The 15,374-nt window shown below is 36.6% G+C and overlaps 3 protein-coding genes and 1 long non-coding RNA gene across 5 annotated transcripts; 2 read left to right on the forward strand and 2 right to left on the reverse strand.

Annotated features, from left to right (window-relative positions):
• Nucleotides 1-2,007: 2,007 nt before the first annotated feature.
• Nucleotides 2,008-3,522, forward strand: LOC125187827 (pelargonidin 3-O-(6-caffeoylglucoside) 5-O-(6-O-malonylglucoside) 4'''-malonyltransferase-like). Its single transcript, XM_048084472.2, has 2 exons — nt 2,008-2,597; nt 2,677-3,522. Exons 1-2 carry the CDS (start codon nt 2,087-2,089, stop codon nt 3,402-3,404), a joined length of 1,239 nt encoding a protein of 412 aa, XP_047940429.1. The 5' UTR covers nt 2,008-2,086; the 3' UTR covers nt 3,405-3,522.
• A 337-nt stretch (nt 3,523-3,859) lies between these two features.
• LOC125190229 (vacuolar protein sorting-associated protein 20 homolog 2-like) lies at nt 3,860-6,963 on the forward strand. The gene is made up of 6 exons (XM_048087475.2): nt 3,860-4,083; nt 4,806-4,958; nt 5,049-5,201; nt 6,049-6,132; nt 6,474-6,633; nt 6,718-6,963. Exons 1-6 carry the CDS (start codon nt 3,982-3,984, stop codon nt 6,741-6,743), a joined length of 678 nt encoding a protein of 225 aa, XP_047943432.1. The 5' UTR covers nt 3,860-3,981; the 3' UTR covers nt 6,744-6,963.
• A 289-nt stretch (nt 6,964-7,252) lies between these two features.
• Nucleotides 7,253-10,525, reverse strand: LOC125190228 (uncharacterized). 2 transcript variants are annotated; one of them, XM_048087472.2, is made up of 6 exons: nt 10,142-10,525; nt 8,847-9,002; nt 8,567-8,683; nt 8,142-8,291; nt 7,723-7,781; nt 7,253-7,562 (listed from the first exon to the last, which is right to left on the reverse strand). In XM_048087472.2, exons 1-6 carry the CDS (start codon nt 10,313-10,315, stop codon nt 7,427-7,429), a joined length of 792 nt encoding a protein of 263 aa, XP_047943429.1. In that variant the 5' UTR covers nt 10,316-10,525; the 3' UTR covers nt 7,253-7,426. The 2 variants fall into 2 exon arrangements, with proteins under 2 accessions (XP_047943429.1, XP_047943428.1); XM_048087471.2 differs by having other exon boundaries at nt 8,847-9,029; nt 10,142-10,523.
• Nucleotides 10,526-13,141: 2,616 nt separating this feature from the next.
• On the reverse strand, nt 13,142-15,069 carry LOC125190945 (uncharacterized). Its single transcript, XR_007171002.2, has 2 exons — nt 13,522-15,069; nt 13,142-13,412 (listed from the first exon to the last, which is right to left on the reverse strand). It is a non-coding gene; the product is annotated as an uncharacterized LOC125190945 (long non-coding RNA).
• Between the last annotated feature and the right edge of the window lie 305 nt (nt 15,070-15,374).

Consider the following 15,374-nt stretch of genomic DNA (forward strand, 5'->3'; position numbering starts at 1 on the left):
CGTAAGGAATCAGATTACTTTCTCAAATAGAATCCTGACAACCAAACATGACAGTATTGTTAGTGGAGAATGGACCCACCTCATTAGAGAGATGACTTTCCAAAATTAGAAAATGGATATTCTTATAGGGCTTACTAAAAAAGAAAAAAGTGCATATTCTTGTTGGACGGAGGAGAAAATATTCCACATACTAGACATACCAAGGTGTATATATGATGTGGTACATCCCACTAAATATAATACTCCCTCCGTCCACGAAAATTCGTCCCGGTTTGACCGGGTATGAGTTTTAAGAAATGTAATGGAAAGTGAGTTGAAAAAGTTAGTGGATTGTGGGTCCTACTTTTAAAGTATTAGTTTTATAATAAAATGTAGGTAGGAATGAGTTAGTGGAATATGAGGTCCACTACCAAAAATGGTAAAAGTGAAATGAGACAAATTTTGGGGGACGGACGAAAATGAAAAACTGAGACAAATTTTCATGGACGGATGGGAGTATTTAGACAAATGGAATTCACTCTCCAGCTGGAAGAATGCACTACCACGGAGTTAACGGCACAAAATATGGAAAATTTGAATAGTATACACAATGCCCCACTAATAATATACACAATATATATACGCATGCATAGTATATATATGCATTAAAGATCCAATTTTTACGACTTAAATCACCCATTAATAATCTTTCATATCAATTAAAATAATTCAATACTACTAAAATACTAGTAGTACACTTTATTAGATTTAAATTATGTATAATTTGATATGAACTCATACAATTAAAATACTACTTACTATTTATTACTTATTCCGTCCAAACTAAGCTGAATCGCATTCCTTTTTGAAATATCCCAACTAAGTTGAGTCATTTCCCCTTTTGACAAAAAACAAAACATCACTATAATGATTAATCAAGAACAGAAGGATTGTTAACTATAAGGCGGAAACATACCTTGATTTATCTAGAATTAAATAGTAAAATTGCACACCAAAATTGTATTGCAACACCTATGGATTTTCCAAACGATCAAAGACCATAACCTTACGTCCCTACCTAGCTTATATTTATATGCATATAAGAACTTTTATTTTCTGTTCGATCCTTCAAGAAATAGAAAATCTCATATAGTATCCACGCTTATTTTCATAATAAACTAAATACATTTAATTTTTATCAGATTACTCTAATTAGGTGAATTCCAAATTTCCAACAACACATTATAACAAATTAGGTAAATAATTCACGTGTTCATGTATTTATATTTGATTACTTGTACTCCCTCCGTCTCGGAGTATTAGACTCACTTCTTTTGGGCACATGATTTAAGGACAATATATTTAAATAGTTAAAGTGGAGAGAGTAAAGTATGAGAGAGGGAAAAAGTAGGGGAGAGAAGAGAGAAAAAAGTAGATGGAGAATAAAATAAGATAGATGTTTTTTGCTAAAAAAAAAGAAATGAGTTAATATGTTGGGACATCCCAAAAAGGAAAGTTGGTCTAATACCTTGGGACGGAGGGAGTATTAATTTTCTAACAGAGGATGTGGATTTATAGGCGTTTAGTAGCAGTTATTCATATTATAAAAACACTTAAGGATTGGGCCGAAAGATATAACTTCTCAACTAATCATACTTAAATAATACTCCCTCCGTCCCCGATTAAGAGTCACACCTTGACCGGGTACGGGTTTTAAGAAATGTAAAGAAAAGTTGGTTGAAAAAGTTAGTCGAATGTGAGACCCACTATTTTATATTGATTTTATAATAAAATGTGAGTGAAGTGAGTTAGTGGAATGTGAGACCTACTTACCATTTATGGTAAAAATGAAGTGTGACTCTTAATTGGGGACGGACCGAAATGAGAAAGTGTGACTTTAATCGGGGAGAGGACGGAGGGAGTACCATTTGTTCTTTGTTCTTTGTGTGTTATCATTCACCAAAGTTAACAACATGAAAACTGACAGCCTTAGATATTTTTAGTGCTTGTCTTGTCGTCTATTGTTTGATACTAAAAAATACAGATGCTTCATGTTTGAAATTTGAAAACACTTAGATCTAGATTTACACTTTCTTGTTTAGCAACCATGAGAGCAAACGTAGTAAGAAGAAAATTGATCAAACCATCTTCCCCAACTCCTCAAAACCTCCAAAACTACAAAATCTCATGCATAGATGAGCTTGCTCCATCCACCAACATCGGCGTCATTTTATTCTATCCATCAAAACCACCCCGAATAACTCAAAAACTCGAAGAATCTCTGCAGAAGATCCTCCCACAATTCTACGTCCTTGCCGGAAGATACATAAAGACCGATCAGTCCATCAACTGCAGCGACGAGGGTGTCGAGTTTGTGGAAGCAGAAGCCCCAGATGTGGAGCTGGCCAACATTGTCGGGACAAGTGAACAACTGAACGATCTCCTTCCACGCCGATCTCACCAAATGGATGGAGAATCGGATCCTCTGCTTTCAGTTCAGATCACACATCTGAAATGCGGTGGATTGGTGATTGGCGTCAGCGTCTCGCACAGGATATTCGACACTTGTTCACTCTCGACGTTCATTTCTGCCTGGTGGAATGCCTCCAGCAGTTCAGGTGAGAACATCAGTCTTGCTGCTATCCCAACTTTTTATGAACATCAGTCTTGTTGTTATCCAACTTTTTCCTCCAGCAGGTCCTGATGCTATCCCAACTTTTTATGAATCTACCGCGCTTTTCCCTGGAAGAAATTGGTCTAAAGTGGAATCTTCCAGAACGGAGGGAAATCATGGGATAGTGTGTAGAAGGTTTTGCTTTAACAAGGAAGGTATAGACAGGGCTAGGTCGAAGTTAAGGGTTAAAGACGGGGGAGGGATGGTTTCGAAGGTGGTGGTGGTGTCTGCTGTGATAGCGAAAGCGCTGATTGGCCGATCTGGAGACGGCTGTTACATCAGTCATGCAGTTAACATGAGGGGGAGAACAGTGCCACCTCTGCAGAAACATGCATGTGGTAATATTGTGTTGCAGGCGGTTAGCAGCTGCCCTGCGGGGCCAGAGATGGGGATTCAGGGACTGGTGGATCTGATGGAGGAGGCTATTGGGAAGGCCATAGCAAAGTGTAGTCGGATTGGTTTTGGCGGTGCCTCTTTGAAACCGGTGGCGAATGCACTTCCCGGAGTTGGTGCCACGACTCTATGGTTTAGCGATTGGAGTAAGTTTGGATTCTATGAAGCGGATTTCGGATGGGGGAAGCCGGTTTGGGTCGGTGTCGCTCCAATGCACGCTCAAGACATGACGATTCTGATGGGGAACGGAGATGGGGATGGAATTGAGGCGTGGGTGCATTTAAGCAAGGAGGATATGAAAGTGTTTGAGCAAAATCAGGATATTAGACCTTTTGTAACCTACGATAGTAATCGATAGTGTAATGTTATTTGCTTCCTTAGTTTTCGAATTCAAAATTCATTTACAATTAAAACACCAAAGTATGTAGTTCTTGGATTTAAGATCATTACATTATTAGTGTTGTGTTTTGATGCTAGCCTCCAACATTGGATCTAGATTTAAAAATATTTCAATATTCAATTACTTATAATGCTTTTGAAAAAGTTGACACTTTAGTTTTAAATTATATCTCAAAGCTCTACACTTTTTTGGTATGAACAAAATTTTTAATACTTTCATTCAACACAAAATTGATTTATTTTTAATTTATTCTACCAAAGTTGAAAATTTGAGAATCACAAGATAAATAAAGCACTCATTAGTAATTCTATTTCTTAATTTTCTTTTGAAATTCTATATTGTTCTGCGATCGCATAATAATATAAATTCACTACCTTTTGAAATCAATTTCTCGAAATGAAAATAATTAAATTATTGGGAAATGGAAATTGGCTACAGTCTATTTCAATTTCGTTTTTGTCCAATTCCATAATCTCCAATTCTCCATGATATCTATTACTCATACTACCTTTCTGAAAGGGATTGAGTGAATGGAATGGGGAATGTGTTTGTGAAAAAACCGATGATCACGGAGGTGGACAGAGCCATTCTTTCCCTCAAAACCCAACGCCGCAAGCTCGGTCAATACCAGCAGCAGGTGCGATTTCATCGTGTTTCATTAATCTTGTTCTAATTAATGTATGAACTCAATTTGAGTTTTTGTGTCGCTCTTCATCATCTTCAATTTGTGTGGAATTGTTCGAATTTGGGGATTTTTTTTTTTTTTTTGTGAACTTATCCCCGGGGACTGCTAATCTGTAATGGGAATTGATTTAGTAATATTGATTGCTATGATTGGAAATCATAGCTGATAATCCCCTTGTCTTTAGTTCATAGGGGATGTATCCAATGTTATATTCTCTTTTACTAAACAACAGATAACACTTCTTTAGGTACTCCCTTATAGTGGGGCAACCAAAAAGAAAACGACTCACTTATAGTGGGACGACCAAAAATAAGATCACGACTCGGTTATAGTGGGACGGGGTGAGTAATTATTGTTAACGGATGCAAAAATAACCTTGTGGTGATGTTATATTTGAGCAAAAATCAACAAAATTGATTATTTTGAGATCATGACTGAATGGCTGGCAACGATTCCACTTTAAGCTGGGATCTTAAAAATCACCAAGGATCATTATGTAGTAAGTATGCTGATTTTTAGTTGTTAAAACTTAATCAACCAGTAATCAGCACTGGTCATTAGGTAATAAATAGGCTAAGTCATTGTCATTGTTTAGTGATTTTTTTTCCTTGACAAGCTACTGGTGGTCAGTGTCATATGAGATCTATTAACATTTCTGCCTTTGACACTTTCAGCTAGAGGCTGTCATTGATGCTGAAAAGCAAGCTGCAAAAGATTTACTTCGGGAAAAGAAGAAAGACAGGGCATTGTTAGCATTGAAAAAGAAGAAGGTTCAAGAAGACCTATTAAAGCAAGTTGATGGCTGGCTTATCAATGTAGAGCAGCAAGTAAGTCTACTTCGGCCAGGTTCTCTTCATTTTGGGTGGTTTCTTATACGTATTAGATTTGACATGTATATTCTGCTGGATTCACTTCAGTTAGCTGATGTCGAACTAGCAAGCAAGCAAAAGGCAGTTTTTGAGAGTTTGAAGACTGGAAATAATGCAGTTAAAGCGATGCAAAGTGAGATAAGCCTTGATGATGTTCAAAAACTGATGGATGATTCTGCCGAGGCAAAAGCTTACCAAGAAGTGAGTGTCACTATCTCGTCATCCCATTTCTACCTGACATTGCTACAGGGTTTATTTCCATTAATTGGGTAGTAAATATTGCTTTCACTGATTCATATTTTATACTCCCTCCGTCCCATAAAAATATGGGCTTGATATGGCACGGGAATTAAGATAAAATTGGTAAAGTAAGAGAAAGGAGGAGAAGGGTGGTTAAAGTAGTGTTAGTAGATAGTGGGACCCACATTATTACTAGTGTTTAATGGTGGTATAAGTTGTAAATAAGTTGATGTATAGGGGTAATAAATTGGGATAACTTTCCAAAAATGGAAAGTGCACATATTTTTATGGGATCGAGGGAGTAACTTAAATCACACTTACCCAGCCAGTCAGTCAACTAGTATTGTCTATAGAATTCTTTAGCGTATAAAGTTCTGTGGAGTTTTCACTGCTGAAATGGTTCTGAGTCACATGGTTGATTGGTGATGTTTCTTCCATATTGTCATATATTATACTTAACAAAGATTCAATTCTTTTATTTCTTTCACAAGAAACTCCTAACGAGTTACTGTCGTTTTTTCCACATGTCAAAAATCATTTTATCTTTTGACTACCAAGCAAGTGCAGATTCCTTTTAAATAGTCGGCCTTGGTGAAGCAATATAACAATATCTTCAATTCTTTATGCTACCATCTGTCCTTATACTTACATCAGCACCTTGCAAGGCATATTACCTAATTAAAGAAGAAATTAGGATTGTATATAATATGATTTGCCGTGAGACCTGTATTATCTATCCACTTAGGCATTGTTCTCTACTTTTCCAATGAGTCTATACTCCCTGATTTTATTTTATTTTCTGGTGTAGGAAATTAATGCCATTCTGGGAGAGAAGCTATCGGCTGAAGATGAAGAGGAAGTCTTAGCGGAATTCGAGGGTCTAGAGGCTCAGGTCTTTATTTCGTTTCCTTATGCCACTGTTATTATCTCAATTGCTTCAGTTTTCGGTTTGGAATTTAACATGAACGTAGTTATAGTACTAGAACATTATTGTCCAGTTTCTGTTGGGTAGTCGTTTTATGGAAAGCATGATGGTTGTTCTACAGACTTGTAGGATATATTATTAGCTCAATACAATCTTGTGTATGCTTTTTAGGCAAGTTTCGTATGTTATATATGTGCTGGCACGGTTGGATCTAACCGCAAATCTAAACTATTGTATATTGATCTTCAACATGAAAGTTATGTATAATATTAAATGCTGTGAACTAAAGGAATTTCTGTGTCGTACAGTTAACACTCTTAGATCTGCCCAAAGTTCCGTCTGCAACACCAGCACCTTCTTCTCAAGAACAAGAAGACGAGCTGGACCTTCCTGATGTGCCAACCAAAGCCCCAGCCGTATCAGAAACTGTTGCTCATTCTTCATCTGAAACTTCTGAACATAGAAAAGGTCTCTCTCTCTCTCTCTCTCTCTCTCTCTCTCTCTGCATTGTTAAGGCCAGACAGTTTTATACCCTATTTGTATTGACTGCAGTTCTGGAGGAACCATTACCTACTTAATGTCGTGGAATCTCCATGATCATGGGCCTTGTTTATTTATGCCGGTGACACTCTTTTTTGTTTCGACTATCTTGAGATTTGCAGCTGACCGGCATTGCTTCTGCTTATCATATGCGATAATTGTCATTTATATTGCTGACATTTTGTAAATTCTACTAGCTATATAAATATTATCAGGATTCTTGAATGCTCAAGTATGAGGTAAGATTTTAATTCTTTACATTTTACCAAACATTTTGCATCACGTTGACAGCCTCACTGGTCTATTAAATTCAAATTGTGGAGCATAAAACCCTAATTATAGATGACCATGTTGTGCATTAAGATTTATAAGTAGTAATCGTCAAGTTAAAATTAAAACGATGTACAACTTGTCAAGTAAAATGTTGATTAAAGAAATGGGAACTTAAAAAAGGTTGTTTAAATTAAATTAATACCGCCAATTATTTGTTATGCTTCATTGAAAATCATGCCCTAAATAGTGATGCCTTTTCTGTATAGTCAAAAGATGATGAAATCTATCATATTCCACCCAAATATTTGGAGGGGTTGGGCCACATATATTTCAAATTTCTCTAAAATCTGGATAGAAAAAAAAAAAAAAAAAAAGCATCTGTTTTGTGCATTCTACTCTACAAGCAAAACAAGATTTCAAGTTATAAACTGGGCGAGCAAAGCCTCGATCAATCCAGATAGAACAGAGTAACAATCTTCCGCATGTTCTTCGCCTCTTGACACGTCTCCATGAGCAACCTACTGTCGTGAAAGGCAAAACAGATGACCTGCTGCACTTGAGAGATGATGTCCATGTTACACAGCCTGCAACAAAGTTTTGCCTATTGACATGAGTAAAATCTTTGCTTATGGAATGACTAGGTACACAAGTTAGTTTGAAAGATCAATTTTTTTTTCCTTCACAAAACTGCATGATACTTCAAAGCAAAGGGCAATGAGCAGTATCGATGAAACGAAGTGCTACCTGCTAGCCTCTATCAACGGAAGATGGTCGTTGTAAGGCTTCTCTATCACATTTTTTACCTGTAACCCAAAGAAAAAAAAAAAGAAGCTACATATTATTTTTACGAATTAATTTCTACATAGTTCTAAAATAATTGAATACATGGCATCAATGCTCTTTCTATCTTAGTTGATATCATTTCCTAAACTAGCAACCCCGTCTTGTATATGAAATTATAGTGGCATATTTTAGTAATTATAGACGGGAGAGAACATTTATACGCAATAACAAAATTCCAATAACTCAAAAGGAATCACAACAGTTATTTCATAGTTATAGAAGATATCATGGAGAGGCAAAATCACAATATTGGATAAGAACATAAGCAAAATTTTATTAATCCCGGCAAATTTAGCATTAATCATATCTCCAGATCTTACTTTGGAAAGTAATTCCTGACTCTCTGGAGGCTGCTTTTTCAAACTTTGTGGAAGTATCACAGTTAGCAGTTCTGGTTTTTCAGCTCGAAGAGCTCCTCTAATAACAGCAGCATTAGTCCCCGATGCTCCTGAAGAGAAGATATGGTTTTTCTGCAAAGAAAACAATGGAGAATTCACAGTATGAATTCATAAGGAGAGCAGAGAAGAGTCCGGAGCATATGCGATTGAAATAAGCTCGTTGAGTAATAGGAGTGCTAAACATTTGGTTTTGGGGTATAGGGTATGAAAGAGGATTTTCATTTAGAGTCCAAATAATGTTTGAAATGAGAGCATTGTTGTATTATTATATTGTAAGATTATTGAAAGTTTTCAAATGATGATGCATATATGTAATACTTATATTTGAAAATGTTTCAAGTACATACAGTTATGACCAGTGCATAGCTGAGAATCTCAATAAGTTCTTGGTGCATAAACCCCATGTTTCGTGTGCCAAAGAAACCAATTGCTCTGGGGCCTTGTTGTTGAATTGCCAGTAATTCCTAAAATAAAAACATAACAATCCATTGTTATATGTTGCTCATTAATCTCGGTTTAGTATTCTAATCCAGTCAAAATGGACCTTAATTAGCGGCGTACGTCAAGTTTTGACAAAGCCATAAAAAAGGACATGTCTAAATGATTGAGACATAAATTTGCACATACCTGTAGGTAGTCTACATCAGTGGCAGGTCTATACTCAGACACCATAACAGCTCCAGACCCTTCAACAAGAGACTGGGCTTGAGTTGGAATCTGAGTCGAGACTTCCTCATCTGAACCTAACATCTGGATGTCATCTCCCAATTCCTCTATATTTTGCTGTGGTCCGTCATATCCAATTAGAAACTATACCACCACACAGAAAACACAGGCCCCTGGTAGTAAATGATTAGTGAAAACCAACTGATGCGTGGAAATATATGTCTAAGACAAGTGGATTTCACTAGAACAGTAGAACACCACAACATGAATAGACTTTGTGTTCCACATAGGTAAGAGTTGGAGGGGTTGTTATTGGTCAATTGCCGTATAAATACACGTTTCCTTGTTTCATCTTTCATCGTGGAATCATTCAATCATTTATTACATTTATCCTCAGTTGGCATGATCATTTACAAGTCGACACATGGACTAACAACTTATACTCATAAGTCATAAGGCTAGGCATAGTAATGAAATCTTTTGATCACCCATTTTCGGAAAGCCCTAATTACGCACAAATTCAGCTGAAACAACCAACTAACAACAAATCACCATCCATTTTTCAAGCTATCCAATGCACATTCATAAGATGCAACGTACTATCAACATTACAAGACTAAACTCCACTTCTGGAGTTCTCAAATACTAGAAAATTGATCAAAACAGAATTAAAAAGTCTTGCAAAAATTAATTCTTGCATTAAAGTACATGTGCATCAATTAGATTAAATAATTGTTGGTTATCAGTGAGAAACATCAGGCTTCGAAAGCTTCCAACATTATTACCAAACTAGTTTCTTTCCACAGATTATATTATCAAGATCTGATCTTGTTGCTTTTCTAAACAATGTAATTGCTAATTACCAACAAAATGGTAAGAGTTCCTTTTAACAACAAAAATAAATTGATGACAATCCAACAGTGGAAAAACAAAAATGGCTACAATGTGTAAACAAAAAAACAATAATCTATGGCTCCCAAATCAGCTTAAAATACAGCTATTCAACAAAAATCAAACCACTAATTCACTCATAAGCAAATGGGAAACCTAAAAAACAGAACCAAAAAACATAAAACAAAGAGAAACGACAGATAATCCACCAAATTAAACCAAAGCTGAAATCTCTATCCCTTTCAAAACAATAATTTGCAAGACCCATTTCGCAAAACCCCCTTATGCAAAGATTAAACAACAGCTACTCGCATTTCCAAGAGAAAAAGAGGCAAAAGAAGGAGAGAGAGGAACAAAAAAGATACCTTTTTTATCCGTACAGAACGGTAGCAGGAAGCGGCAAATCTTCCATGTCCAAGCGAAGGGGGTGAGAGAGAAACGAAATGGCTGAGAGTAGTAGCACTAGCTGTAATGGGAATTGCTGTGGAAAAGTGAGAGAGTCTGAAAAAATCAAAATGAGGAAGTCTCAATAATGCCATTTCTCCTCTTTTTCTGTTTTCCTCAAAAATAATGCTTAAATGTATACAAATTTGATTTGTGTTGGTTGTAAACTTGTAATCGAAAAGAATTAATGAAGGTTTTGCATTTGGATGGCTCCTAGCTGTTGAGAGAATCTGCTTCTGCTGCCTTTGTTGAAAGAGAGAGAGCGCTTGGATATGATGTGATTGTGAAGGAAGAAAAGAGAGGACTCTTTTTCGCCTCTACCTTTTCTGTCATTTATTCTTATTGCTGTTTTAAAATTATTAATAATACTAAAATAATCTTTGACCTTGTTATTAATTGGAGTGTTTTTATTTTCTCTTTTTGAGTTTGACCTCTAGAATCTCACCTTTTTTTCTTAACTTTTGCCCGTTTTCATTCGATTTCAAGTATTCAACTCTAAACTGCATTTATTAAAAACAAGAAAAGAAAATAGAAGCGCCTAAAAAATGCATGAAACTTTGTCCTTTTATAATTTAATCCAAAACTTGTCAATTTTACAAATTAATAGTACTTCCTCTCCTACGTTACATTTAATATATTCACATTTCTTTTTCAATTTGTCCTATATAAGACGTCTATCTTCCGTTGTTGGAAATAAATTCATCTCTCATCTCTCATCTCTCCTCATTAAAACACACAACTACATTTCTTCTCTCTACTCTATTATACTACATTCGTCTCACATTAAGTGTCACATTTAGCGTGGACACGTGTTTTAAGAAATGTAAAAACAAATAGGTTGAATAAGTTAGTGGATTATGATTCCTACTTATATATATTAATTTTATAATAAAATGTGAGTAGAGTTGGTTTGTAGAATGTAGGTACTTAGCATTTACGGTAAAAGTGAATGTGACTCTTATTGTGGAACGGATCGAAACGGCAAAATGTGACACTTATTATGGAACAAATGTAGTACTAAATAATTTTTCTTAAAATTCCATGTCACTCAATATTTGTGCATATTTTGAGCGGAACTAAGGTAGTACTTGGTAAAACAAAATAATAAAGAGGCCATAGAAAAACAAATAATGAGTATATTTGGCAAATTAACACAATCACAACAAACGTGTGAAGTGATGGTCACAGTCTCAGGCCTCCTGAAGGACAATACAATTGGATCTAGAGGGGCAGATTTGCAAGGATAGTCAAAGTATCAAAAAATTATCGAATTGTAGGTTTATTTAGTCATTTTCAAAAAGTTGTCTATTTTGCTACACTTATTGATCTCATTTACTCCCTCCGTTCTATAGTAATGAAGACATTTCTTTTCGGCATTGAGATTAAGAAAAATGTGTGTAATGTATTAAATAAAAAGATAAAGTAAGAGTGATAAAAAAAGTAGAGAGAATAAAGTAAGTGAAAAGAAATTTGTTGACTTTTACTAAAAAAGGAAATGACTCTATTAATATGAAACGTACCAAAATGACAAACTGACTCCAGTCCACTACTATGCAACAGAGGTACTCCCTCCGTCTCATCCGTCCCACTTCAAGAGTCCTGGTTTACCACTTTTGGATGTCTCACTTTAGGAATCCCGGTTGGAATATTCCATAAATGGTAATAGGCCGCACATTCCACTAACTTTTTTTCACTCACATTTTATTATAAAACTAATATATAAAAGTAGACTCACATTGCACTATTTTTTTTTCACCGACTTTCCTTTATATTTTTAAAACTCGTGTCAAATTCAAATGGGACTCCTAAAGTGGGACTGGGGGAGAAACATTTAATTTTTAGAGAGGTAATCTGTTATCACTGAAATTTCGGTTAAAACCACCACAAACGACCATATACTAACAAAATAAATAATACTAAGTACTAGTGACAAATTAGATAAGTACCTGCAATATTGTGTGATGAGAGTTCACAAAGAACAACTCTGAAATGTAGTGACAAATCGAAGTGGTACCAGTAGCAGTAGCTAACCACAGGAAACCAAATCGTTGCATTAGAAGGAGACAAAATCTGAAATGTAATGACAAATCGTTTTCCAACCGTGAGAATACATTTGAAGGTGAAAAAATTCAACAAATAAATTCAGAAACTAGTTGTTAACTCTTACAAAAGATCATGAATCTGTCCGGATGAAATAAAAGAAATAAAGGTGAAAAATAAAAAGCTAATTCATCATTGGTCAGTGGTCGACAAAAAAAACAAATAATGAGTATATATTCAAACAAATAAATTTGGCAATATTTTGAAGAGTAAAGGTAAATTTTGGTCCTAAACATATGGCTAAAATACGACTTTGGTCCAAAACATTCACTTTTTTTAAAAACGGATCCAAAACAAATGAAATCTGTGTTAATTAGGTCCATTTTTGACAGTTCCATCAATTTTTTACGGTGAACTGCCGATTGGCTAAATGTTGACCCAATTACACAATTTTGATTACTGTAGCATATATATACGTTTTTTTTTGAAAAAATTAAAAATGCAAAATTTGAAAATGCAAAATTAAAAATGTAAAATGAAAAATATAAAATTAAAAACAAGTTTCTGATATTAAAATGCAAAATATATGGGATTCACTTTAAAACTTTCATTTCTCCCTCTCTTTCTTCTCCAAGAACCCTACTTTCATCTTTCTCAGTAACACCACCATACACCATCCGACCGACCCATCGGACATGGCCGACTCGAGGTGCAGCAAGGGTTCCTGTAATACCCGCACCATTAGTTTGCTTTCGATATATTAATGTGGAACTAGAAATGTAACGTCCTCTCTTTTCGTGAAGTTTTAGTGGATCTCGAGCCTTTAATGAAACTTAATCTTTTTAGTTGCGAAGTAAAAACTAAAGAAGTAAGTGAGCAAGTTAAAACAGACTAAAGACACACTTCGGAAAAATAAAATGTTTCGAATGGCATTACATAGGCAACAAAATGAACAACTAATGGAATAGGTTACATGGATCAAAGTCCTTAAAGAAAGAAAACAAGGAAAGGAAAATATAAATTGTGGAGTGCATTTCGGGCCTTTTCTCCAGGCCCAATTTAGGGCCCGTTTCGGGCAGCCCGTCGGCCCAGACATTCAAATCCAGGCCCGCTCGAAGTGCAGCTAGGTGGGAGCTAAGATTCCTCTCTCACCTGCAAGATAAAAACAAGTTTTAATGGCTAAGGAACAAGAGTAATTAAGGGACTACTATTAGAAGGGAAGAAACAATCTTTCTTTTGCTATGGAGGACCAAAGACTTACCCAAAAGAGGCAAGTCAAAGCTGCCATTTTTGCTCCTCCAAAACAGCCCCTGTGCACCAGCTTTCCTAGTCACACAATCAACCAAAATCAGTTTTGAGGGGACTTGTAATCTCCAACTAAAGACCAAATTGCATTTAGTGTAGAGTACTACTAAATCACAAAAGTGAGATAGGTTTCAACATGAGGACAAGTGGGAAATCAGCTTTCAATTAATTCTCCTAAGGTACAAAATCAACCTATAAAACCCCCTCAACCCCACCGTTAGACTCCCTTCAATACACTTGAAATTTCAGCAAATTAAGAGTTAGATAGAGAGCTTGGAGTAGGATTCTGCAGGCTTTCTTACAGCAGCCCTGCATCCTTTAGGTAACATGTCTTCCTCCTTCCTCATCTCCAAGAATCTCTCTTCATTCAAAAAAAGAGAACTCAGTTTCACCCCCCTTTCTTTGTCACTGCAACTAGGAACTCTAAAGGAGGAGGGCAAGCTTTGTTTTCTAACAACAAACACCAAGTTAGTAATTTCTCCAAGAGGTAATTTCACCTCCACCTTCCTCCCAACCAGAATTTCATGTCATCATGTAGTAATCAAACCTAAAGCATGCTTAGAACACCACATGATAAAAGTAAAGGGAGAAAAAGAAACATTAATGTTGCATACAACCCTCTGCCTCTCTCAAATTTTCATATTTAGGATAAGGGAAATTCTTTTCATTTTACTCCTGCAACATAGACACACATGCTGGAAACTCACTCCACTAAAATAAACAAGACACAATAGAGAAGCCCTTAGATTAAGAACATAAATCACTTTATTTACAAGTTTCCAATTGAATCGTCAATCACAAACTCAGAATTAACGGAGTAAGTAAAGGGGCTAAAGGGAAAGGGACTTAGCTTAGGAAGTGGGCTGTCCGGCGACGGCAACCCCGGAGCTTCCACGCACAACGGAGAAGGAGGGCCGGAGAGAGGACGCGCAGCGCTAGGAACTCCCCGACGCTTGCTCGGCGGTGGCACTGCGATCTCCGGAGAAAGAGTCTCTACGGAGAAAAACAGAAAAGGAAATGAAGGGAGAAAGGCGACGCCTTCTCTCCCGTTGGTAACGCCGCTACCCTCCTAATCAAAGGAGACGGAAGAGTATTCACGGCGAGTTGCAGAGAGAGAAAGAGTGGCGGAGGTTTGAGCAGCTGAAGGGGCGGTCCGGCCGAGCAACGAACAGCGTTGGTCGACCGCGAAAGGGCTCACTCCGAGCGAGAATTCGCCGGAGAAGACGAGAGGTGGACGAGGTGTTGTTCTGTCCGGGAAAGAGAGAGAGAACTGGACGGAGACGGAGGGTGATGGCACGAGCCGCCGGCGACTCCGTGACGCCGAGGAGCTGGAGTCAGCGGTGCTCCGGCGACCCAGGTGGAGCGGCGATGTAGCCGAAGAAGGAGGGAGAAGAATTTAGGGATATCTACTTTCAATTTGGGGATTTTGAGAAGTAAATTTAGAAATGAAGGAGAGGAAGAGATCGGTGGAGTTGGGAGCAGAAGGTTGGGCTGACATTTTTTTTAGTTGGGCTACTTTTAAATTGATGTTGGGCCAGTGATAAAATAAAGTATTTGGGGCCATGATCTATTAAAGTAGCTTTGGACTATATTTTTATCAAGTTGGCCTGCAGTGCCTAATTAAATCATGGGCTCCTCTAAGTTACTCCATCAAATAATTAATACTAAGTAATGGTTTGTTAACTAAATCCCGAGAGGATAAATAAATTTCGACGAGATATACGGAAGTAATACTTCCTAACTTAATGGAATTATTTCTTAAACCTCCACAATGAATTAAAACTACTGATTTAATTAATGTTCAAGAAT

This window comes from Salvia hispanica, chromosome 5 (assembly GCF_029641045.1).
Source record: "Salvia hispanica isolate PSC_SH4W2 chromosome 5, Shi_PSC_v1, whole genome shotgun sequence".
In the NCBI taxonomy this organism is placed as follows: domain Eukaryota; kingdom Viridiplantae; phylum Streptophyta; class Magnoliopsida; order Lamiales; family Lamiaceae; genus Salvia; species Salvia hispanica.